The sequence below is a fragment of the Taeniopygia guttata genome, chromosome Z (assembly GCF_048771995.1).
Source record: "Taeniopygia guttata chromosome Z, bTaeGut7.mat, whole genome shotgun sequence".
Lineage (NCBI taxonomy): Eukaryota > Metazoa > Chordata > Aves > Passeriformes > Estrildidae > Taeniopygia > Taeniopygia guttata.
Window position 1 is genome coordinate 7,793,220 of NC_133063.1, and position 25,636 is coordinate 7,818,855.

The 25,636-nt window shown below is 37.8% G+C and overlaps 1 protein-coding gene across 1 annotated transcript in view; it reads left to right on the plus strand.

Annotated features, from left to right (window-relative positions):
• LOC100229438 (E3 ubiquitin-protein ligase KCMF1) overlaps positions 1-25,636 on the plus strand; it is a 41,136-nt gene that overhangs the window by 12,618 nt on the left and 2,882 nt on the right. The window contains exons 2-5 of the mRNA XM_030257313.4: positions 9,503-9,670; positions 15,123-15,262; positions 21,287-21,388; positions 24,466-24,640. Coding sequence (XP_030113173.1) covers positions 9,503-9,670; positions 15,123-15,262; positions 21,287-21,388; positions 24,466-24,640 — 585 coding nt within the window. The remainder of the gene's footprint in view (positions 1-9,502; positions 9,671-15,122; positions 15,263-21,286; positions 21,389-24,465; positions 24,641-25,636) is intronic.

The window sequence follows — 25,636 nt, forward strand, 5'->3', positions numbered from 1 at the left end:
GTTACCCTTTTTTTTTTTTTTTTTAACTATCCTTAAAATACTGTTTAATGCCTTTTGTAGCTGTGGTGTGGCAGCTGAGCCTGGAGTAAGTAGTGAGATGTAAAGGATGTTTGATCATTCCTATCCTTTTTTCTTAAATCATGAAGTGAGATATGTTTTGTTTTGATAAAATGCTGTATTATTGACACCTGATTTATTTTGTGGTTGAGCAAATGAAGTAAAACACCTAGCTAATTACATTAAAAATACTGAAGTACAGAAGACTTTTGAGCTGTGACCTACAAATTAGTGCTGGGTTTTAGTGTTTAGTGATAGACTGAAAGCTCTTTAGAAAAATTATGTGATATACTGTTTTCAAATAGAGTGTTAGTAAATTATTCTTAAAAGTAAGTTGGATACATATGTGAGATGATCAGGACTATCAGGGAAGCGTTCCAGAACATAATACTTCTATTGTGTTTGGTTCCTTATGCATGTACAGTTTAAGGTGACAAGAAAAACAAAACTGTGGGTAACAAAACTCAGTGAAACTTTCCCGAATGAGAAGAATAAGGGGAAAGGTAAGACATTTATTATAGCTGATGAATGATTGTGTTGCCAATACAGGGGGACATATGAGCAACATACAAGGAGCTGTGCCGAGAAAAGCTTGAGGATGAGAGAAAAAAAAAGCTGATGGATGAGAGGCTGGACATGATCTGAGAGTCCAGAAAGCCAAACGTGTCTGGGCTGCATCCAAAGCAGCGTGAGCAGCAGGGGAGGGAGGGGATTCTGCCCCTCTGCTCTGCTCTGGAGAGAGCCCACCTGGAACCCTGCATCAGCTCTGGGGTCCCAGCACAGGGAGGACATGGAGCTGCTGGAGTGAGTCCAGAGGTGGCCACCATCTGGTTTGGGGGGTGGAGCACCTCTCCTGTGAGGTTGAGAGAACCTGGAATTGTTCAGCCTGGAAATGAGAAAGCTTTAGGTGTACCCTAGATGTGGCCTTTCAGTACCTGAAGGGAGCCTACAATAAAAGTGGGGAGGGACTTTTTACAAGGGACGGTGGTTTCAAACTGAAACAGAATGGGTTTAGATTAGATGTTTAAAAAAATTATTTTGAATATGATGAGGCCCTAGGACAGGTTGCCCAGAGAATCTGTGGATACCCCATCCCTGAAATTGTTTAAGGCCAGTTTAGATTGGGCTTGGAGCAACCTGGTCTAGGTGAAAGATGTCCCTGCCTGCAGCAGGGATGTTGGATCTAGGTGATCTTTAAGGTCCCTTCTTACCCAGACCATTCTGTGATTGTTTGAATGAGGAAAGAAGTCTACTGTGAAGAATTGGAAGGAAGAGGAGGGAGAAATGGGAACAAACTCAAAGCCTGATGGAAGTAGACATGAAATCTTCTTTGCTTTAGGTTACTGTATTTCCTGCAGTGCTCTTCTTGTATAGCCTTCCTATCATAAGCAGTTGTAGTTTCCGGAGACATATCAACCTGAGAAGCAGTTCTGTGTAACAGAGAGTGGGAAGAAAAGTTGCCAAGGCAATCTGTTTATGTCCAGAGTAAGAAAAATGCTTTGAGAAAGGATAGAATATACAAACTACTTAAATTAATAAATTGTAGGAGTTTAACCTATTTCCTCTCTGTGTTGTGTTCAGAGAGACTTAATTATTTTTACAAATTACTTTGTGGTGTTAAGGCAAGATAAATTCCTTTTATGATAATGTGATGCCATTCAAAATTGTGATTTTGAAGGTAGTCTTAAGTTTGAAGGTGGTTTTGTACTCCTCTCTGTGGCCTTAGTTGGTTGGGAGGAATCTAGGTGTGACTGCCTTGTATTAGGATTACTGCTTTCTTTAATGACAAGAAGAATCACTTGCTTTTATTTCCCTCCCTCTTCCAACTGCTTTCTAGATGTGTTTTCATGACCTGAAAAGTGTGTATTTCCAGACCACTTGGTGCAAGTCTTTTAAGTCTGAGCTATTAGGAGACATGTAGTAACAAAGTGTTACTACTAAAGCTGGAACACTTGCACGCAGACTTCTTTCACTTCCAGCTCTTTGGTTTCCCAGCCAGTATTGCCTACTTTCTGCATTACTACCTGTGATAAATCTTGCCTTTTCCCCATTCCACAGGGTGGAAAAAAAGTTGCTGTGTTTGCCTGTTTGGGTAATGTTTAAAAGGATTAGGAGTGAGTTTAGTAGTGCAAAAGGAGGTAAAGCTGAATGTGTATTCCTTGCGCCAGAGCTGTGTCTAAGGTGTACTTAAATAGTTAATTTCAGCTAAGCTTCTCTTAGCCTTTATCAGGTGTTGTGGGCTTTTGTTTCTTCTCTGACTGGAACTGTGGCTCATAGAAAAAGCATTCTTTGAGCATGTTTACTTTACTTTTCTCTGTTCAACTGCTCTGTTGTCTCCCAAGCCTGATGGGACATGTGTCTTATTCTCCTTGTGTGTTTTTCCCTTTTTATGCCACTCTTCCTAAATAACAGCAATCCAAAATGTATGAAGGTTTATTTTCTGAGAACACAGAGAATGTGTTAATTTTTAATTAATTTTTTAGGGGGCTACAGAGAAATACCAGTTCTTTTGTTTAATTTATTTTTAGGATTTTAGTTTTCATGTCTCTTATACCGTAAAACTCATTTGCATGTGATACACTTTCCCTTGGCCCAATTCTCTTTTAGCTGGTGCTTGTCTAAGCAGTGCATTTCTGTTGTCTCATCCTGAAACAAACTCGGGAACATGGTCCTGTACTGTTGAGCGAGAAACATTGGTTTTACTGGATAGAGGATGTGGTTTAGTGCTTTTACTGTTATTTTTTTGCCCTGGAGCTGTTGGTAGCTTTCTCAGTGTAAGTATTTTTCTGTTAATAGAGTTCACATGCTGTTAGCCATCTTCCAGATTAACAGAGTTGTTAAATGAACTCATGTCTGGTGCCAGTTCCTTTGCTGCCACACTACAAACTTCCTGTGCTTCATTGCAATCTGCTTTTTTTTTAAATGTATTTATCGTACATGGATAAATTGAATGATAAGAGACATGTGAGATAGTGTTATATATTAAATTGGAAATATTAAATTGGAAATCCAGATTGGCTTGACCAGAAATCCTGCATGATTCCTGCATAGAGTTGGGCATGTTTTGCAAGTGCTTACTAATCACTGTTCCTGATGCCCAAGAAACAGTTGTGTGTATAACTTCCACTGCCTGGAATGTGAAGGCAAAAATGGAAAAACTTTTTGCTGCAGGCTGGCTGATGTTCGTGGATCAAGGTTGAAACTTGCTGGGCTAGCTGTACGGTTCAATTCTTTGTTTTTACAACAGGGAAATGGTTGTCCCCCTGTCCTCAGCACTGCTGAGGCCATACCTCGAGTACTGTGTTCAGTTGTCTCTTCACTTTGAAAAGGACATTGAGGTGCTGGCATGTGTCCAGAGGAGAGGCAATAAGGCTTCAAAAAGTCCAGAAAAATGGAATGCCTGAAGGAGCTGGGTTTGTTTAGTCTTAAGAAGGCTCATGAGGGACCTCATCACTCTCTACAACTACCTGAAAGGATGTTGTAGTGAGATGGGGATCTGTCTCTTCCAACATGCATGCAATGAGAGGACAAGAGGAAATGGCCTGCTGCTGAGACAGGGAAGATTCAGATAAGATATCAGAAAAAAAAATTTTAGGGTAGTTTGGGAATTGCAATCATTTGCCCGGGGGGTAGGGGAGCCAGGTATCCAAGATGCATCTGGATCTGGGTGATATATTTTTGTTTTTTTGGGATTACAGTGGTGTTGTGGGATGAACAATTGAATTTGATGACTGTAAAGGTCTTTTCCAGCCCTGATGATTCTGTAATTCTAGGTATCAGGCACTTTGCAAGTGGGCTTCATGAAGATTGTTGACAATAGAGAGGTGAGCACATTCAGGTGTCTGTTTCTACTCCAGACTCCAGAGAGGAAGGAGGAGTGCAGTGAAGAAAACAAAAGCCTTTTGTAGGCCCACTTCCCTCCCTTTCCTTCTCCCTTTCCTCCTTCTTTTTTTTTTCAATTTCCAAGTCAACAACATCTCTGCCTGCAGCTTTAGTCCTGTTAGTTCTTTTCAGTCTGGTTACTTTTTCCACTTTGCTACAAGAAGATCCTGCATGTTCAGCCATGTTGCACACAGGCTGTGTGAGGGAACAGTGAGTTTTTGATTATTTCAAGGGTATATAGTGTGTGAATTTTCTGTACTTACAGCTGCAAGTGATGAAGTAGGTTCTATGTTGTAGGTGTCTTTAATATTTATTTTCACAGTTTGTTTTAGTGAACGTGAGGAAAATGAAACAAAAATGAACGTTCTGTTTGGTTGATTTTTCTGGTGAAATGCTCAGAAACAGCAAAAGTTCTTAGTGACCTCTCAAACTGGGCAGTAGTCTGTGTTAAGAAATGAATCTATTAAAATAAGAAGCAATTGGCATTTCTTCTTAATTAAGCATCAAATGGCATACATTTTCCTTTCTTCAGTCTTGGAAACAACTGAACTGCTTAAGTAGAATATCTTAAGTTTTGTACTTCCTGTGTGGCATGTAGACTACAGATGAGATAGTTAATGTCAAGCAAATTTATTTAAAATTGGACAAACCAAGAAGGTAATCTTACATTAAAACACATTGGATGCATTTTAAAAGTAGTGTTATGTAGGATCTTCAGAATATATAAATAAAATGCACTATACAGGCTGCAAACTTTTGTACCACAAAAGAGGCAGCACAGCTTTTTAATTTTCATTTGCATGCTTAAACTGGAGCTTTTAAAAGGTAGAAACATTAAAGTTTATCTAGTCCCTTGAAACTGAGTGGTACACTTGCATGTAATACTTTAAGTCTTTAGAAGGGCGAACGTTTTCTGTACTTCATTTAAGTTAGGAAGAAATTCTTAAGTAGCTGGCATTTTCTTTCTTGAGAAAAAACCACTGATTGCCTAATTTTGTGTTTGTGTTGTACATTAAAGAAATATGGTGATTCTCTCTCTGAGCACTGACAAACAAAAAACAGTACCTGAATTGGCTGGAAGATTGGGGTTTGGATATTCAGCTGCTGACAGGAATGCTAAATGCTGGTAACTACCCATGAAACTAGTGTCTTCCAGTGTATTGCTAAGAGAAAGGATTTTAATTCTTAGCAACAGCAGAATGACTGAATATTCTTATCTGGAGCTAATTGTTTTCACTGTTTGAATACTTCAGATGCTGGCTTCATATGTGTTTAAAATATTTCCTAATGACTGGTATTTTCTTGGAAATTTCTAAAAATTCAACAATACCTTGGAAATATTGATAAAGTTCGAGGCCTCATGGTGAGGCTGGAACTTATTTCAGTGTCCCTGTATTATTCATCTTCGACCATGTGCTCTTTACAAGGAAAAAAATACTGAATTTTCTACAATTTCTCAGGTGATTTTTTGTCTGGGTCTGATTATTCAGCTTTTAATATCATTGAGTTGTTTTGATTGCGCTTAGTTTCTGAGGACACCAAGTAGGGGAGAAGACATTTGCTTTTTTTACAAACGTGTGTCTATCCAAATTTGTAATAGCTTGGGATATTACAGACACTTTCACTGATGTTACCTTATAGCTTTGCTTGTAATTGTAAATACAAATTGATCCTGGTGTATACAGTATCTGAACTATATGGTTTTTTCAGTGTTGTTCTCTCCATCATGAATTCAGATTATGTGCTCTCTTTAGTATCTATTAAACCCAGGACCAGTTAAATTCATTTTAGTTAATTTCTAGGAAAGCCTGTTCAGTGTTGTAAGATCAAAGTAAGTTTGGCTATCAGTATGAAAATTTGAAAGGTGAAAGGGAAGAATATTTTTTTTTACTTTTTTTTTCCTAGGAACCATTCAACATGTAAAATGCTGAAGTAATTGACCTGGATGAAAAGGAGGTGTGGGCTTGGTAAAAATGCAGTAGGACTTCCTTAGTGAAGGGGTAAAACATACTTTGTTAATGGGACTGTTAAGCACGTCCTGACTCACTGCACTCCGAGTATGAAGCTAGAGTGACTGAGAGTTGATATTGCAAGGGAATACTTCTCAAGAAACTTTCAGAATCCAATGTTTGATAGTTAAAGGTGAACGAGAGTTCCTTGGGTTTTTAGAACAATGCTGTCCTCTGGTGGAACAGTGTTGCAGTAAAAGAGCATTTTATGCTGATTGTAAAGGTTTTAATTAGATGTGATCTGTGTTAGGCAGTGTATGTTGGTACTTGTGTAGCAGTAGCAAAGTAGAAGAAAATTTGAGGATGCCTCCAATATCACGTACAATGTAATGTAATCTGTAACTAAAATGGATATTTCTTACTCTTACTATTCCAAGCCAGTGTTTTCCATAAAGTGAATTAGAAGTTCTCATTGAAAAGTAAGTTTCTCAGGGTTAATAGTATTTCATTCTGTGAGTCTTTTAGAAGTCAATAGTTGTTGCAAGTCAGAAGTCTATCTAAATACTTGTCACAGATTATTCATGCTTTTCTTTAGGCTGTGTCCGTGCTTTTGTTCTGTGTTTAAAGGTGAACTTCTCCAGAATGTGGTTTTTTTTTCCTTTTTTTTTTTTTCCTTTTCCTGGTTTTTTTTTTCTTTTTCACTAAACCCGTGATTAATGTGGATGTATCCTGTTTAATCTGACAGTCTTGAATCTCTTACATACCTGCCATACTTGGAATGTAAGGTAAATGCAGGGAAATGTTGGATAGACACATACTGAAAGATATGTGTGCTAAATAAAATGTTATCTTTGGGGGTTTGAGGTTTGTGTAGAATGAACTTCTGGAATTTAAGATGATACAAAGATTAAAGTGTAAAAGATTAAAATCAAAAGCTTTTGTTATAGTAGAAAGAATAAGGTGGGAGGAAATTATTTGGTTATTTCAGTTTCTAGATTGTACGTTGAGTAGGTAGTCAAGATTTTGGCAGCCAACTAATAGGCTTGAAAAGGAACAGGAAGAACTGTCAGACCTGACCTTGCTCAGCCTGTTATAAAAAGGGAAAAATAACTAATATAGTTTCTGGAAAAGACATCTTGCTGCATTCAAGGGGGCAGGTCTGGGGATTTAACCATGTATTTAACTCCTAAATTTCAATATAATAATTTTTGCTTTTGCAGTTTTCATTCTCTGCTACAGATAAGGATATAAGCATAACCTGGTACATCCCTTGCTGCCAGCCTATTCTTCAGAGCAGAGGATGTGGTGATTGTTGTAAAATACCAACTTTGAGAGATGTAGAAAGAGCACTCTCTCTAGAACACTGATATTTTCTTGGTCTGACTTCACCAGCCATAGGATGTGTTATGCTAATATTAGTTTTTCTCTTTGAAGCAGATTGTAGATGTTCTAATAATTGATGTTAAGTTTGTCTGTTATTTGAATATCTGGTAGATTCTTACTGCAAATGTTGTAAAGTTTTAAATATAAACATAGCTGTGGTTTATGTTTATGGGTGAATTTTCCCGAAGTTAATATCACATCATATATGGAGATTGCAGTTTGGAATAATGTGGTGAAGTGTTGATGTGAAGAAAACGTAAATTTTATGCAATAAAAGAGCTTCTTAAAAAGGTCTGTCTTCAAGTAGGAATGATGTAAATGTTTGAGAGAGCACATGGCAGGAGTTTGTTGCAAAGAGGCTTACATCAGCATTAAATCAGTTGTTCCAAGATTAAATGAAGAGTGGGAAAAATGCTGCTTTCTGGAGAAGCATTGGTTAGTACATCAGTATAAAAGCTGTTAGTGTCTGACATGGGCTCTAGGTTAAACTAGTCTGCTTATTTCAGTGTGATGTCTAATCAGCTCTAATCAACTGACTTGCTGATCAGCTATTTTGTAGAAAGTTTAGTAGGCAACAAAGAGACTCCCAATGCTGCCAGTAGCTGCTAAGTTTGTATGTACTGCTTCCATTGTTGGGGAGATCTGCGTGTTGCATGGGTAGAATTTTGTGGGTCTCTGTGTGGGAGGAAAAAAGCAAACAAACCAACTGAAGCAGTGAAATTAAGACTGTAGAGTTAGCAAGCAAGTGCTCTCAGAAACTAGCCTGCTTTCTAAATTATCAGATTGTTAAAAATCCTTCAGAGTTTATGGATGAAACTTCAGGGAAGAGAAAGTTAAGTGAGAAAGACTTTTTTTTTTTTTTTCTTTTCTAAGCCAACCAAACCAACTTTGAGGATGGTAACATGCCATCCTCAAAACATAGTTCAGCTATTAACAAAGATTCTGGAGATACTTTCTTCTAATGTGCTGTTCCATATAGAGCTTGCAGAATATATAAGTAGTGAAATGAATAAAAAATAAGTTCAGTATTCACGTAAGCACCATACTTAGACATTAGAAGCGATTAGTACCTCAAGCTGTCCCAGTAGTTGGAGAAGCTAAAGGCAAAAATGATAAAATAATTTTGCTCACTGCTTCTCTAAATATAATGATGCAATTCTTTGAACAAGTTGGGGAGATTCAAAAGAAATTGCTTATTAATGTGTTTCTGAATTACTTGTGGTAAAGCTTATATTAGATGCTACTGAGTAGAGTAGTAGAAACAAATGCAAAAAAAAATTCTGTAACTTGCACGAGTCCTCTGACAACTAGGCTTAAAAAAATAGGGACATGGCTAATGTGACTCTTATTCTGGCAGTTTGCTCTAAAATTGTCTGTGCTTTTACCAAACTGTGAAGAAGAAACCTTAAGTGATGGCGAAAGAAAGTGTTGATGCAAATCCTGCCTTGGTTGTACATGGGTTTCTTTTGTGAAGGCCCTTAAGTTGCTGCTGCAGTTGAAAGATGTTTGTGTTGGCCTTCGCAGGTTATGAGATGATGTCACTTGTTCACTTAACCCGGCAATCCAGAGACAACTGAAACCATATAGAGAGAAATGAAAACTTCTTGAAGCTATAAAACCTTTCTCAGATACATGGACAAGTGTGACTACTTTACATTGCAAAGTGTGAGCTTAAGAGAAAAATAGAATGGAGAGAACTAGTGCAGTCTAAATTTAAAAAACATGGGAGAAGGTCCTAATTTCTACACCACATGAAATGTCTGGCTATAGTTTTGTTCAGAATTAAATTATTATGAACTGTTGAATTGTAGGCTGGAAAACTAGCAAGTTTTTGGCAGTGATTGATTTGGTTGTGGTTTTTTTCCACGTGGTCAGCTATTATACAATTTACCTTTTTAAATGGGCACAATTCCTGACTGAACAGTCAAAATACGAGTCCATACTAAGAGGTAAAGATGTCTGCAGGAAGATGCAACCAAAGAACTTTTATAACTTAACCTATTATTATTTCAGGTGCTTGAGTGTGCTTTACTTCAAGAATTCAAGATCCTACTTTTGGGAGAGTGGTGTCTTTTAAAGACCCAAATGCACTTAAAAATTGAGTCTTGTGTCAGCTAGACATGTCAGACATGTTTGGCTCTTATAGTTACTAAGAGGCAATAGCAACAAATCTTCCTCATAAAAAATAAGTGCATTTGTTGCTGTCTTAAACCAATTTTATTTGTTTACAGGTGTCAGCTGTGATGCATGTTTAAAAGGAAATTTTCGAGGTCGCCGGTACAAGTGTTTAATTTGCTACGATTACGATCTGTGTGCAACTTGTTATGAAAGTGGTGCAACGACAACAAGGCATACAACTGACCATCCAATGCAGTGCATACTAACAAGAGTAGATTTTGGTAAGTGATCCTTTCAAACTATGCTGATTTTCATGTTTCTAATTATTAATCTCTTCCCCCATTAATGCACTAAAAATAATGGCCAAGTTCTTGAGTTCTAATAAGCAGACATATTTTCTTTGATAGAAGAATTGCCTTTTTTTTTTTTTTTTTTTAACTGCTGTATATGCATTTCTGTTTTTCTTATTTTGGTCTGATTACAGCAGATTATCAGACTAATAAATACACTTAATAACAATGACTGCTTAAAAGTGCCACAGTCCACAGGCAGAAGATAAATCTTGGTGAGATTATGTAGGAAGGTTGTTCATTTGTGGTTTTTATGAGACTGTAAGTATAAGAAAGGTAGTGATGGGCTGCAATGAGTATGAGAAATTAGTAGTAAGGACTAGAAGGTAGTCTTTTTGGAATTCCTTTGTAGCTCTCCTAATCCAAGAGATAATCCATGGGGAGAACAGCAGACATCTAAACAACAAACCACAGTAACATAACCATACATCAATAAAACTTCTCTTAACATACACACAATATTCATCCTCTAATTGCAAGAACCAGTTATCATATTACCTGTCTGTAACATGTCCTATCCAGTTTGTTGTTTCTGTTTCATTGTAGTTGAAATAGCTTGTAACTAGTGAGAAATGATTTTGTGACAATCCACTGCTCTGTGATGTTGCTGGTGCTGGGCATGTATTTTCTTTTGATGTCAAACACATGGGACTAGCATTTCAGTATTTTTTCCTAGTGATTGCAGCTGTAATTTGAATCCTTTAAATATGATGATTTCTCAAAAGCTGAAGTCCTAACTTCTTTACCTTTTTAATTAGAACAGAAGTAAAATTTGTACTTTATTGGTCTAAAGTTTTGAGAATAGCTACATATAGAAACATGCAGTTTCTTAAAACAACTGTTATATGAAGCTGTCTTCAATTTTCTTTTAATTCTCAGGGCTCCTCTTGCCCTGAGGCTGCCTGGTCATGACTTCAGAAATCCAGATCACAGGAATCAGTGGTTTGAAAGGAAATAATTTATTGCATTATCAAAAATAGATGCCCCTATTTTAAATCACATGGTTCTTGTGGGGCTTTTCTTTTTTCCTCTGTGTACAGTATTAGGGATTGAGGTCACTGTTTCAAATGCACAGTTGAAACTTCTTAACCTGTTAGCAACCGTTATTTTTGGATACTGGACATAGGCTAAAAGGACTGCATTGCTGTAAGTACTAAATAGTAATCAAAGGGGTAAGAAGACTGAAACATACTAACATTAAGTGTTAAAGATTTCAATGTGCTGCAATGAGAGCTTGTTCTAAACTATACTTTTCTCTAAAAAGGGGTATAATCAGAAACAGAATTACTAAGAATTATGTTTCTTGCAACCTGAGTACTTCTCTTTCAGAAGTCTTTGATAAATATGCCTTTGGCTTATTGCCTTTTACGTGTGTATGTTATAGAGACACGGGTTATTTTTTACTATTTTAGTATGCATGAAGAAGGTTCACAGTGCAGTATTGGGATGGGTAATATGATTTGAAGGGCAACTTCTGTATTGCTTGGTGTTTCTACTGTGTATTCTCTAAATGAGAGTAAGAAGGTGTATAAATTTCATATGGCTAGATATCCAAGCATTGCTCCCACAGAGCTAGTATCAGCGAAGAAAATACTGCAGCTCAGCTCTACAGTAAGTCTTCTGGTTTGATTAACTGCTGAACAAATCATATCACCAAATTCTGAGCCACAGCAAAGTCTGATGGCATAGAGTTACTCCTGACCTTGTAAGCTTATAGAATGGAGAATGAATTGGGAAAATTGATAAATGACCTATTCCTTAGAGTTCAGGAAGATCTGTGACATCATTAATAAAAAGTTTTGATTTTAGAGTTCTAGAATACTCTAGATTTAGAGTGGAAAACATATAAAGGTGTGTACATTACATTATTGTACAGATGCTTAAAGAAACTGGTGACTTTTCAAAGGGTCTTGTGTGGCCAAGGAGATCATGTGACTTTGAGGAACATGCAAAAAATTAGGCTCTTAAGAATTGTTAAATTTAATTAGAAAATCAATAAATAAATAGTAGAAGCAGTTTAAAACTACCTGATTCAGTGTTGTTAAGATAGTTGTATTAGTGGATATTAAAAATCCCCAAGGTTAGATATTAGTGTCTGAAAAGAAAATAATCTCAAGGGTAAAACTGACAACTAAGTAGTTTACTCACAGCCAGCAGCCAAGCCCCACACAGCTATTTGCTCATTCTCCACTAGCAGAATCAGGGAGAGAATTGGAAGGGTAAAAGCTGAAAAGTCTTGTGTTGAGACAGATTAATAGGGTAAGCAAAAACAGTGCACACAAGCAAAGCAAAACAAGGAATTCATTCAGTGCTTCCCCCAGGCAGGCAGGTCTGGAGAGCAGGGTCCCATGGTGACTTGGGAGGACAAACATCACTTCAAATATGCCTTCTTCCTTCTTCTTCCCCCCTTCATATACTTTATCTCCTGAGCATTGGTGTCATATAGTCCAGAATTCCCTTTGGTCAATTGGGGTGACCTGTCCTGGCTGTGTCTCCTCACAGTCTCCCAGGCATCCCGACTTCGTTGTTATTGTAGCAGTGCAAAAAGCAGAAAAGGCGTTGGCTCTCTATAAGCCCTGCTCAGCAGTAGCAAAAACATGTTGGTATTATCAGCCCTGTGTTCAACACAATCCAAAAGATAACCCCATACTTCACACTGTAAAGAAAAATTATCCCAGCTGAAACCAGGACAAGCACAGAACTAGTAAAAGTCTTCAGGAGTTTCCTGGTGATGTGGGAATCAAATGAAAGGAGAGTGTTTATAATAATGACAGTATGAATAAGAAATTTCTTTAGTAAGGAAGATGTTACTAGAAACACAAGCTGGTAGACTGTTAGTGTAACTGGGTGTGTAAACTGTAGTTTACTTGGCTATTGACAAGCTTCAATGCTGTTATCTGTAGACAGATTTGTTTCAATATGAAAATATTTTAATAGCAGTAAACTTAGATTTTTTGCTTAGGATGCAAAGGAAAGAGGACAGTTAGTGAAAAATGAGTATTTATCAAGGAAAAGGAAGCAGAGTGGGGATTCCCTCTGTTGCAAAAAACTGTTGTAAAAAACTCTAGTGTTTTCTGGCTGTGCATGTTTGTTCACTCTTGCACCATCTGGTTGCCATAATTATCCTTCAGGATTCAGTATATAACCTCTATATATTAATTTTGAAGCACGATGGGATGCAGAACAATGGAAGTGCTGCTGTTCCTCAGCCCCCACAAGAGATACGGGAAAAAATTAAATGCTGAGTGATACGCTGCTGTAAGACGGACAGAGCTTAAAATAAAGTATGAAGTCTAATAAATGAGAAGTAGCCTTTAAAGCATAAATCCAGTTAGTTTATTTGAGAGGGGTAAAAGATACAGTTGTAATAGGCCTATGTAAAGAACAGGCATGTGCTTACCAGGCAGCCGCTGTACTTCTATGGTCTTTGCAGACCAATTTGTCAGGACAATGAAGAAGTTCTCAGCAAATTTCCTAGTTTCCTTTTTCCTTAAAAAGTACTTTTAACTGTTCCTAGACTTCTTGAACAGAGTGCTTTAGAGGTCTAGAAGAGTTTGAAGAGGTATGGACTCCTGCTTTTGTCTTCAAAATTAACCAAAATTTCAGAATCTGAAAGATTTCTTTGTGGTCAGAAGAAACAATTCTTTGGTCATGGTCACACTGCATTCTAAACTGATTTGTAAATGAAAAATGGTAACACAATAGTAAGTTGCTTCATTTCTGCAGCCGTGGAGGCATGGTGTTTTTTTCTTCCCATATTGCCTCTAATTCTTAGTTAAAGTCATTAGCAAAGGACCCCTTGGCAGGCAAGGACATTACTGTTGATAATTTTAGGATTTTTTATGTGCTTATAAAAACAAAATAGGACATGGAGAAATACTCATTCAGTACCTTCAGTGCTGAAATTAGACACAAAGTTTCATGAGACCACTTGATTGCCAACCTTTTTTTTTTTTTAACTTAGATTTTAATTTAAAGGAGAATTTATCTGGTGATCTGTATTTCACATTAGAAAAGAGCTTTTGGTTGTAAGAGAGATTAAAGTTGAAGAGGAAAAAAGAAGAGAGGTATATACTTGAAAAGGAAAAATAACTAGATTTGTCAGCTTTAACTTCTATTCACTTTTTAATATTTCATTTTTCAGAGGAAGGCATAGTCTCATGTGTGTTTGATGTATATTACAAGAAGGATGTGGAAGGAGATGTCAGTGGGGGAATATGCCTGAGGTATAATCAGGAGACTGCAAAGAACTCAGATTTTTATTTTTTTAGTGAATAAATGTTTTTTTTTGTATCATTTGGAAACAAGGAACAACACAGGATTTGACAGTCTTATCAAACCTTCACCCTCTGTGATAGAACTGTGTGTACTGCTAAAATTCTTGATATCTGGCTGGAGCTAACAGTGTATCCAAGGAAAGGATACCTCTGTGTGCATGCTCATCTGTTTACAACTCTCTCCTTTGAGTTGGGCCCTAGAGAGCCCTGGGCCCTTTGCTCAGCTGTGAAGTTGAAGTTGGTACTGTTGCCTTACTTGAAAATACATTCGTTTGTTCTCAGTGCCTTTCATAGGCACAGGTTTTTAAGTGATATTTAAGAGAGTTTTCTTTTTGGTTGTTCTTTTTTTAATATTGATGTGAATGAGAAGCTTATTCATGTTTCTTGTGAAATATATCTGCAGAGGATGAGGGAGAATAATTCTCTTCTTGCATGGTTAATAGAATTTCATCTGAAGTTTGGGGAACTTCTGTATTAGTAATTTAAAAGTGCCTATTTTTCATCACTGGTGCTGAAGTGCTCACATTCAATACACCTAAAAGTTGAAGCTAGTGTGTAAGAGATACCCAGATTGATTTTCCACTATCAAACATATATGTTATATATTTGAGACATTTCTGAAACTACTTACTGCAAAGCAGTAGTTCAGCTAGGGCATAAATACTGACACTTGGTGTCACCGAGAACTTCTAAATTTTGATCTAAATTTGAGGTTTTGTCAAGAGTTCAGCTTCTGAAATTTCATCATAAAAAACATCATACCATAGTTTACCCTTTATGTGTCATACCATATTTGACCCTGTATGTGGGTTAAAAACAGTAGTGGAAAAGTGAAAGTTTGACAGTATCAGCAGCATCATGATGGGAGTCTATTTTCCTAGTAAATATTAGAAAACTAAGTTATTTGTGCTAATGAAAATTAACTGTAGTATCTGTTTTCTTTCATCAGTAACTGAACCCCTGCTGAATATATCCATTGCAGTGAAAAAACAGAGTAATTTCGCAGGGCTTACACTGAAGTACATGTATAAACTGTAGTTGATGTGAACAAAATTAATGATGATACTACTTTAAAGTAACCTCTATTTAATTTCTTCCTGTTTCAGATTTGTACTATGGTGGTGAAGCTTTCTCTGTAGAGCAGCCACAGTCTTTCACTTGTCCTTATTGTGGGAAAATGGGTTATACGGAAACATCTCTTCAAGAACATGTTACTTCTGAGCATGCAGAAACATCAACAGAAGTGGTAAGAAGCCTCAGAACTTGCTTTGATGGTGGAAATACATTTTAAATGGTCTCATTTCTGAAAAAAATGTCTTCCTGTTCTTTCTTGAAGCATGTATTCATTTAAATGCTTTGTCCAAAGAGAAAGTACATACATTTGCAAATGACATCAGAATTATTCTATGATTTATGGGTATCATAATATAATGAGCTTGCTTCCTTCTTTTAGAATTTTTGTTGTCCTGATACAAAGGCTGCCATTAGGAGATTGTTATACCGTAAAACAAAATTTAGAAAGCTTTCACAGTTATTCTGTCTAGCTGTGTCTCCCTTTTCATGATCAGTGTGTAATAGTTCTGCAAGCTTACAGCTATGGCAGTCTTCTGTAACTGTAAGAGAGAGGAAGACATGCAGATAGATTTATGTTTTCTAATAGCTTTTTTAATGGACTTCTTAGTTTATGCAGTGGAATTCTGTAATTATTTTAAAACTACTCTTGTACAAGCAGGGGGTTTTCCCCCATCCCTAACCATTAGGACACTAAATGTGGTTTAAAATGCGCTTCTTAAACAAGTTTCAACAGAAATACTTTAATTGGAGATCTCACTATCTTGATTGGCCTTGGGAATAAGAGAAACTGAATTAACAATGTAGCAGAATGACATGGAGGGGGCTGTTCTGTGATTATTAACTGTTTTACCCTAGACCCCTAGGAAAAAAGTGATGCTTGAAATGGACTACACATCACTAATACCTTGTGTAAAATTAGTTATAAATAAGTTCTCTATTCTAATCTTCTAGTTTTCTTAATTTTCGAAGAATTCTGTGGAATAAAATTAATGACTCTTCAAGCATAATAAGGAACTTGGGTGAAGAGGTGATGGGGAAGGGTGTTTGTTCACCTTTTTGGGGACTCAAAGATGTTATGATCTTTCTTAAAAACACAGGAAGTGGTTACTTCACAATCAGTTGCACTGTGGTATATTATTTAACTCAGCGACACACTGCAATTTTTCTGAGGTTTTCTTAAACTTTGCAACTTTGAAGCGTAGCATCAACCGTTGAAAGTTCTGCATTCGGATGACTTTATTTTGTTTGGTGGCTTGGTATTGCAATTCTGATTTGCACCACTTGATGTCAGTGGTATGTTCCCAACCCTGTGTGTTCACAGATCCCGGGTTTTTTAACTTGACGTGCCCTTGTCTGCAGTTGTGACTTCTAGAACCCCACACATAAAGCCTAAATTTGTGATTCTTGACAGCTGCTACTCTGATAAATCCTGAAAGAGTTATATGTGTTAAAAAAAACTCACAAAACTTTTCTTTTCATGCATTAGCTGCAGCACTGCTGTATCATTGTTCCAAACAATGATAAAGGACAATATTTTAATGCTTGAATGTGGTTGTTACTGTTTGTGCTAAGTTCTGAATCTGGCATTTGTGATAAATGTTTAATGTGCATGCACATACAATTATTTGGGTACTGTCCCCTTATTGGAATTGTGAAGGCCTGCAGGACTATTAAAGAGGAAAATATTACAGATTCTAAATGTTTGTGGTTATAGGCTTTCAGACAGTTACTTATGTTTAAATACTGAGCTTGTAGTCATTTGAGTATCACCTTCCAAAGATGTGTTTTAGACATGTATTTTTAGGGATGTAAAGGAACTTTACAGGGACACAATAATTTTAAAGTATTTTTAAATTTTAAATAAAATTATTTTAAAAGAAATTTTTTATTTTAAAGGCCTTTTGCCACCAGTTTTTCAAAGAATAAGCAAAATAATTTTACATCTGTTAAATTTTGCTATTTTTATAGTCAGAGCGATGCAGACAAGTTTTTTTCTGCTGTTTTTTCTCAGGTATAGGTATTGATAAGTACAACAGTGTTAGGTATCTGCAGGCAGGAATCACAGTCTGAATGAGGTTGAAAGGGATCTCTGGAGGTCATCTTGAGCAGGATCATGTACCAGCTGATTGCTCAGGACCATGTCCACACAGTTCTTTAATAGTGACTCCACAGTTAATTCTCTGGGTAACTTGTGCCAGTGGTCATTGATCCTCACAGTGAAAAATGTTTCGGTGGTTCCTGATGTTTATGAGGAAGCTCCCGTGTTTGAATTTATGCCCACTGTCCCTCATCCAGCCACTGCATGGCTCCATCATCCTTTCAGGTTCCCTTCAGGTATTCATGGACATTCCTAAGATCCATCCCCTGTTACTCTACCCTTCTCTGGGCTGAGCAGTTCCATCTTTCTCAGCCTTTCTTCCTTTCCTCTCTGTAACCTTTTACTGAGCTTTTTTCAGTGTGTGCATGTGTGGAGCTGAAAACTGGGCACTGGTGCTGGGTGAAGGTGAAGGATCACAATCCTTGACTTGCTGCCCGCTGTTCAGTGTAGCCCAAAACACCACTGGCTTTCTTTGCTACATGAGCACACTGCTGGCCTGTGATCCACCAGGACCCCAGGTCCTTTGCTGCAAAGCTGTGTTCCATATGACTGGCCTCCAGTGTGTGCTAATTCCTGGGGCTGTTCCTGCCCTGGTGCAAGATGTTGTGCTTCCCTTTCGTGAGGTTCCTGTTGGCCCATTTCTTTAGTTTTTTAAAGTCACTCCAAACAGCAGCACAGCTCCCTAGTGTATCAGCCACTCCTCCTAGTTTTATGTAATCAGCAGAATTCCAGCTGATCAGCACTCTCTGAGCCCATCCACTGAGACAGTTTTCACTCCACCTCACTCTCTGCTTATCCAGCCTGAGCATCAACAACTTACCTTTGAGCATCCTTGTGAGAGACAGTGTCAGTGGTCTTACCTCAAGTCCAGGTAGGCAATTTCCCCTTCTCTTCAGTCATTTACCAGGCCAGATGCTTCAGGATTGAAGTTTATGAAGTTGGTGAAGCGTGTCTTCCCCTTTATGAAGCCAGTGCTGACTGCTGTTGATGATTTTCTTGTCTTTAATAGTGTCTAAAAATAGTTAACAATAGTTTCCTCGCTTTCCCAGGGATCAGAGCATGATAACTATAGTTCAGCCTGTAGTTCCCTAGGTCCTCCTCTTACTTGCCTGTCTTTGAGATAGGAGTGAAATTTATTTTACTCCAGTCCTCAGGCACCTCACCTAGTCACCATGATAGTTCAGAGATTGAGAAGAGGCTCACAGTGGCATCTGTCAGCACCTCTTGGTGCATCACACCCATCACAGCCTGTGGGCTTAAGTATTCCAGTTCATGAAAGTATTCTGCAGAGTAATCCTCTTCCAGCAGGGCAATGTCTTGACTGCTCCAGAGCCCCTGCTCTCTGGGGCCTGGAGTTGCTAAAGACCAGTCCTGCCAGTAAAGACCATAGCAAAGGAGGTATTCAGTACTTCAGCCTTTTCTGTGCCCTGTATAACTAGGTGTCACACCTTTTGAGCAGTGGGCCCACATTTTCCCTCGTTATCTTTTTGTTTCCTATGCACTTCTAGAAGACCACCTTATTACCTTGGACATTACTTGCCTGATTCAGTTCCGTTTGGGCTTTAGCTTTGCTTATGTTGTTCTGTGAGGTTCAGGGGCATGAGCCTGTCTTTGATCTTCCCTGTCCTCTGGATCTCAAAAGTGCACTATGTCAAGGTCACTGTAGCCAAGGCTTTCTGTGACCCTCACATCCCGACTGAGCCCCTCCTTGTTGGTAATTACAAAGTCCTGTATCGCACCTCTCCTCATGTGCTCCTTTGTCACTTGGAGGAGGAAGTTACCCGGAGGGCACTCCAGGAGTCTCTTGGATTGCAGTCACACTGTGTTGTCCTTCCAGCGGATACTGGAGTGGTTGAAGACCTCCATGAGGATCAGGTCCTGCAAGTGTGAGGCAGCTGCTCTATGTCTCTAAAGGGCCTGATGTGTTTGTTCCTCATGGTTAGGTGGTCTGTAGTAGACATGCCCTGTAACATCCTCTTTGCCTGTTCTCTTCTTAATTCCAGCCTGTAAGATCTCTATCAGGTCATCTTCCATCTAGACAGTGCTTTTAATGCACGCCAGCTGCTCTCTCACTTAAAGGGCAAGCCTCCATTCCTGTTCAAAGAGCCTTTCTAAAGAACCAGTATTTCTTCACCCATATAATGTCTAAGGGACCATGGTTAGAGTTGTAAGGCAGAGGAATCTGGAAATCACTATGATGATTGTTTTTGTTGGTGTTGAAGTTTCAGGTTAGTTGGACTGGTCCAGGTGAAATGCAGTGCTCAACTAGAAATCTGCTAGCATTGTAAATACAAACAGATATAGTAGACTTCATAAAATGCCATCTCTTCAGTCTTGTTTCATAGCAGAAATGCTAATTGTCTGCTATTACATTGGACTGCAGCAGCTTTCTCACCTTGGGGAAGGCAGTAATTAGGCTCCTCGTAGATGAATTGTAAGCAATCTTGTTGATACCTCAGTGGTAAAACTGGGCAGAGCTTTTTCTTGCAGTAATGAAATGGACAATCTGAGACAAAGTCCCTGTTCATCCTCTAAGATCCCAGTGACTCTTGAGGTTACAGAAGTGCTTCACTTAAAGTGGTTACTTTGTGTGTAAATGGAGAAGTAGCAGTAGTACAAGCACAGTTCTGGAAACTGGCTGATGTTCTGTCAGTGGGATTGACTTAGGCCTTTAAAGTCTTCATTCGGGGTAGCGTGATGATTTCTTAATACAAATGCTCTTAAATTCAAGAGAAAATTCTCACAATATTTGCCTTTTGTCTGTAGCATTTCTTCATGCATGTTATAATTAACAATGACTTTTAGCTGTATCATGCTTAATCAGTGATCCAGCAGTCTTTCTTGTGGCTCTGTCAGAGCTTATGCTTAACTAAATTGTTGTTTGTACATAACAGTACTTGAGTAACTTTCCCTAGTCAAGAGTTCTTGAAAGTTGAGTTGATATTTAGACTTAGAATTGGGATATGTCGATTCCTTCTTACTCAATATTCATTATAACATTTTCTTAACTGATGATTTTCTGAGGTTTGAGTATATTCACAAATGTGCAGTTCATATCATCATCATCATGTTAACAAAAGAACTTTCTGGTGATTTCCTGCTTTCAGGACTGGGTTGTTCTTAGGTTGTGTTTCTGCTTTCTTAGAGTAGCTCAAATAAAAGAAGATTTCTTTGAAGGTCTTGCATTCTCTTGATATTAGAAGTTTAAGCAGCTGTAATGAAATTTAGGGAATTCCAAACCATGTGTCCAATGCACATCCATTTCTATGATATGTTGGCATAGCTGAGTATTTATTAAATTATGTTGTGATAAGATATGCCCAGTAGTGCATTTGCTTGGCATCTGTAGTGGTGAAAAATGCTGGACATTGAAAATAAAAGGGGAGAAATTGTACCAAAAAGCTTTTAACATGCCTGGTTTTCTTTTCAGAACTGGCCACTAAAATTAAAGTGGAATTAGATGCAACAGTTCCTGTCTAAAGCAGCTGAGATTTTACAGTAAACTTATTTCAAGGCATTGTTCTCACTGCCATGAGAGTACAAAGATGTGTGCTCTCTTATACAGGTGTTTTTAATGCTCATGGTCTTTTGAGACCTATATTCAACAGCTTAAGTATACACATGAAAAATGAAAGAAAAATAGAAGATGCTGTTTGTGGAGACATTCAATGAACGAGTCATAATTATGACAATAGTAGTGGTAATGTTTGCCTGCTTACTAAACTGTACTTCATTTTAAAACACAAAACAAACAAAACCTGCCAACCAAAAACTGTAAAGTGGGGGCGGGGGGGAAGCCCCAAAACCAAAGAGAGACCTCCGTACCTGCTCTCAAAATACTATTGATTTTGAGAATCCTAGTTCTGGTTTTCTGAAGTTCATAGTATTCTGAAAATCATAAAGTAAAAGATGACTAAATTAATGTTTTCACTTCTGTAATTTTTCTGAGTTTATTGAATACACTGATATCCAGGTGTTTGTGAATACCAAAATTTTATTTTTAAAGCATAAGAGCCAATGTCTAATGATTGACTTGATATAAGTTCTGATTCTTGTAGTATTTATAAAGTTGGGTTTTTCCTTGCTTTGTCATTTCAGATTTGTCCAATATGTGCAGCATTGCCTGGAGGGGATCCGAATCACATAACAGATGACTTTGCAGCTCATCTTACACTGGAACACAGAGCTCCTAGAGATTTAATATCCTTTCCAATGTGAGGCAGAGAGGCTAGACTGTTTCACCTAGTAATCATGGTGACTTGGTTTGATTTTTATAGTGAAAGGGTCGTATTCTGGATTTCCTGGAACTTAGGTTGCTAAAGATACGTATGACAAAAATAAAAAGGATTGTCTGCTAGTTTAAAAAAGTGTAACTCTCAGACTGTGCACAGACTTGTAGATATACTTAAGAGTGGTTTTTTTGCTCTAACAGCAGAAACATTTAAAGGATTTTGACATACATTTTTCTACTTGTACTGTGTTTTATGCTGCCTTATGATTACTCTTGGTGCTGTTTTACATATCAAGATTCAGTGCTGTATATATTTATGACACAAAGATGATTCAAGCGTAGCTGCTTGTAACAAAACAGTGTAAAGTTGTTTAACTACTTTTAACACAATCTTTTAATAATGTAATTTTGTAGTGCTACTTACATTTTGTAATACAACTCAGAAAACCTTCAGATTTTCTGGGAAATAGGATGTTGTCCTTCAGTTACCTGAGCAGCCAGTTACAGACATTTATCTGTGCTTGATGGCTGAAGAGCTGGACTGTTGGGATTTTTTCATCAGTGTTATAGGAATATATTTGTCTCCTTTAAAATTATTTTATTCTCCCTCAGATTAACTGATAAAATATCTTTTGCATTGGGCTCTTATTTAATGACATGCAAGCTTATGTAGCATCCTTACAGTAAGTAATCCCAGAATTATTCATTGATGTCTCATTTAAACAAGCAGAAAAAAAAGACTGCATTATAACATTGATAGTGGCTTTTTTGTTCAGAGATTTTTAAAAAGGAACAAAGGATAATATAAGCTCAAGCAGCTGGGGTAAAGAAATCCAAGCCCTATCAAACAGAGTTAATTACAGTAATAGAAGGGAACAGCATTTGAGGTGATGGCTCCACTTCAGTTATGGTTGTATTTGATTGCATTTAAGTTTGTTAGTATTAACATGGTTTAAGTCAGGACAGACTAAATGTGCAGGTTATTTACTATGCAGTAACTGGATCAGTAACTCTGGCACATTGCTATGTAGTTATGTAATTCTTGTTAGAAAAAGCCTAATTAGGCAGGTGCTATGAAAATCTCAGATTTGTTACAATGAGCAGAACTAAAATTACACAAACTACGTCAGCCATCAAGCAACATTTCAAGGCTGTCCAAAGGCCAGGAAAAAAGGAAGAGAAGATGCCCTTTTTCACTCAGGGTCTGGCAGTGTAGGAAATAAGAACCATCACTCTCTGATACACCATTGTATTGCTGAATATGAAGTTGAAGCTGTACAGAACAATTCTCCATGTCCCACAATTGCCTTCATGTACAAAAAGGAGGTAGAGAAGATTCTTGGATTGCACTTCTTCTAGAGTAAAAATTTATTTTGCAGTTTGAAGTAAGCTTTTACTGTTGGATTTGCTGCAGTTCTGAGGGGTGGCCTTACCCACCAGCTATTAATTAGACATGTTTGATTAATATTGGTTTTTGGATGTTTGTCCCAAAACACCGCATGTGTTTCTTTCTACAAAACTTGTGCAGCTATTGCAAGATGTGTCATTTATTCCTACAGTCTATGGACAAATCTTTAAAACCCAGTTTCTTTCTTTAGGAGAAAAATACCTGAAAATTCATTAAATCTTTTCAGCATTAATCATACATATAGTTCTCACATGACTGTTCAGTTTAAATGTTTTTCACAAGGTAAGGTTTGCAAAGTCTTTTCTTATTCTGGTGTGGCTGGTAGGACTCCAAGTGCATGCTTAGCTGGTATTTGAAGAATGACGTTTCAAAACACTTTAAAAGCTGCCATTGGGAAAGTTACCCCAGAGTCCTGTGTCTGCTTGAAAAATCCCAGATAATGTCCTGTTTTAACATACTTAGTTATTAAAAGCTTGCCAAACTACATAGGGTCTATACCATCTAATTTAGCAACTCATCTCCAGCAGCACCCAAAAATTGGCACACTCAGAGGTGCAAGATGCTCTGTACTAAGCAAAGTGTATTCTGTGCTGGGGAGGTTTTTCTTTTACACCTTAGATGTTAAGTTTTACACTGTAACATAACTAATAGTTTTGAAATAAGAAAACGTTCTGTAAAATCTTCTTGTAATGGCAAGAAGTTCTCTCTTGCCATGGGAAGTCAAGTCATTCCTTTCAGCCTCAAGGTCTTGACCTCCATGATAGCATGAGATTCTGCCCCATAACTGATTTATGAAAAGTACATTGGACACTACCCTCACACAGAAATTGATACCATATGAGTGGTAACCATACTACTATAAAAATAAAAAAACATAGGAGATGGAGATCTAAGCTAAATTATAATAGCACTAAAATAAAATATTAAAGCCTATGATATTTAATTTTTTACCAGTGAGTCATATGAGTGATGTGTAGGAAGAAGCCTTATCTGGACTGTATTGGAGGAATGAATGTTAACAAATTTATGATAAAAATAATCTTTATTTAAGTTTGTTAATTACTTCAAAATTTATGTGATAACCTATTTTCAAAGTGACAGGGGAAGTGGGGGAAAAAGAGAAAATGAAAAGCATCATTGTGATACTGGAATTAGTGATATTTCTTTGGCTGTAAGAAGAAAGGCGAAACAAAGGGATGTGATGGATGTGCTGAATGCTCCAGAAACCTACAGTTTCCTAAGGACTGAAGTGATGAAATTTCTTGGATAAAAGCATGAAGTACAGAAGTCAAAAGGAATTTGGTATTTATTCTGATGGGAATTGCAGTAAACATTTTTATTAGTTTTGATGCTTAATGTATGAATTGGAAAGGGAGAGCTGAAATGTCTGTCTCAGTAGTAAGCTTGGTGACACATGGATTTGTGTGGGTTTTCATAGATAAGTTTGATTTTTAAAAAAATTACCAGATCAGTAGGTGTGACCTGTAGCAGAGCTACAGCCTACCTTAGCTTTGCTTCAGAAGTTGAATCATTATGAATCAAGAACACTATACCCGAGTATTTGACCCATCAGATGTCTTTTAATGGTTGTTTAACACTCGCTGCCCGACAGTTGTGTTTTCTTAACCTCTTGCCTACGATGAATCCAGTGGCGTTCGGCACGTACGTAGGATGTTCCACCCAGGCCGGGGTTTGGGAGGCCCCCGTGCTCGTAGATCAAACATGCACTTTACTACCAGTTCCCCTGGTGGGCTTTCATCTTCTCAGAGTTCGTATTCTCCAAGCAATAGAGAAGCCATGGATCCTATAGCTGGTAAGAGCTGTAACCACAAGTTTTACTCCACTGTCCTCCTTCCACAGGGGAAGGAGAATGCAAGGTGACAGCAGCTCTGTGTTGCTGTGAAGCTGCACGTACAGGCAGAGCCTCCCATAGAGCAGGTGAAGAGGGAAAGGGTGTTCTTACTGTCAGCATCAGAAAATAATTAGGCTGGGTCTTTAGGATTCCCAGAAATAACTTGTTTGTTCTATTTTTACCTTTGATGTGAAAATAACTTTTTTTTACAATGAAGAAAAAATAGAGAGTGAAGACAATTCTGGAAAAAAAAATGCAGTTTTGTCTGTGGGGAAGTCCATATAAACATTTTAATGCCATGGTCTTTGACCATACCAATATGACAGGGAAACCTCAGAATGTCTGCCACTAATCCACCTTTACTTCAGATGCAAAGGAGACACAGTGCTCAAGCTGAAGCTTGCTGCTATTAGGCTGTGACTTTTTCAGGGGGAGGTAGCCAGGCACCTGGTGTAATGAGGCATTGGGCCTGGAAGGAGAGCTGCAGATCCACTCCTTCCTTAATCATGTTCCCTTTGCCTGCCTTCTGCTGGCCTCTGTGCCCTGGTGTAATTCATTAAATCAGCCATGAAGAAGAGAGATGAGGAGAAAAAAACATGTTAACTGAGGTCACAGGTGAGTTTGTTCAAAGAGGGAGGATGTTCTTGAAGCTTCCAGTGCAAGACATCTTTCTTTTGCCAGGGCAGGTGCTTCAGCTCATTTAAAATGTGAGATGACTGCTGAAGTTTGTTTTCAGCCTTGCAGGACCTTCCCACTTAGCAGCATTAAATGTGGGATAAAATGTCATTCTTCTGCATCTGTTCTCTTTTGGTGGAAGATGTGTTCCTGCATTTAGAGCACACCGAGTTGTGGGTCCATCTTGTTCCAGGACTGTTTTGAGTTCACACCTCTTTCCAAAATACTGCTTCCCTATATTCCAAGCTTTAGATTACAGTGAGAATAAATATATCTTAATCT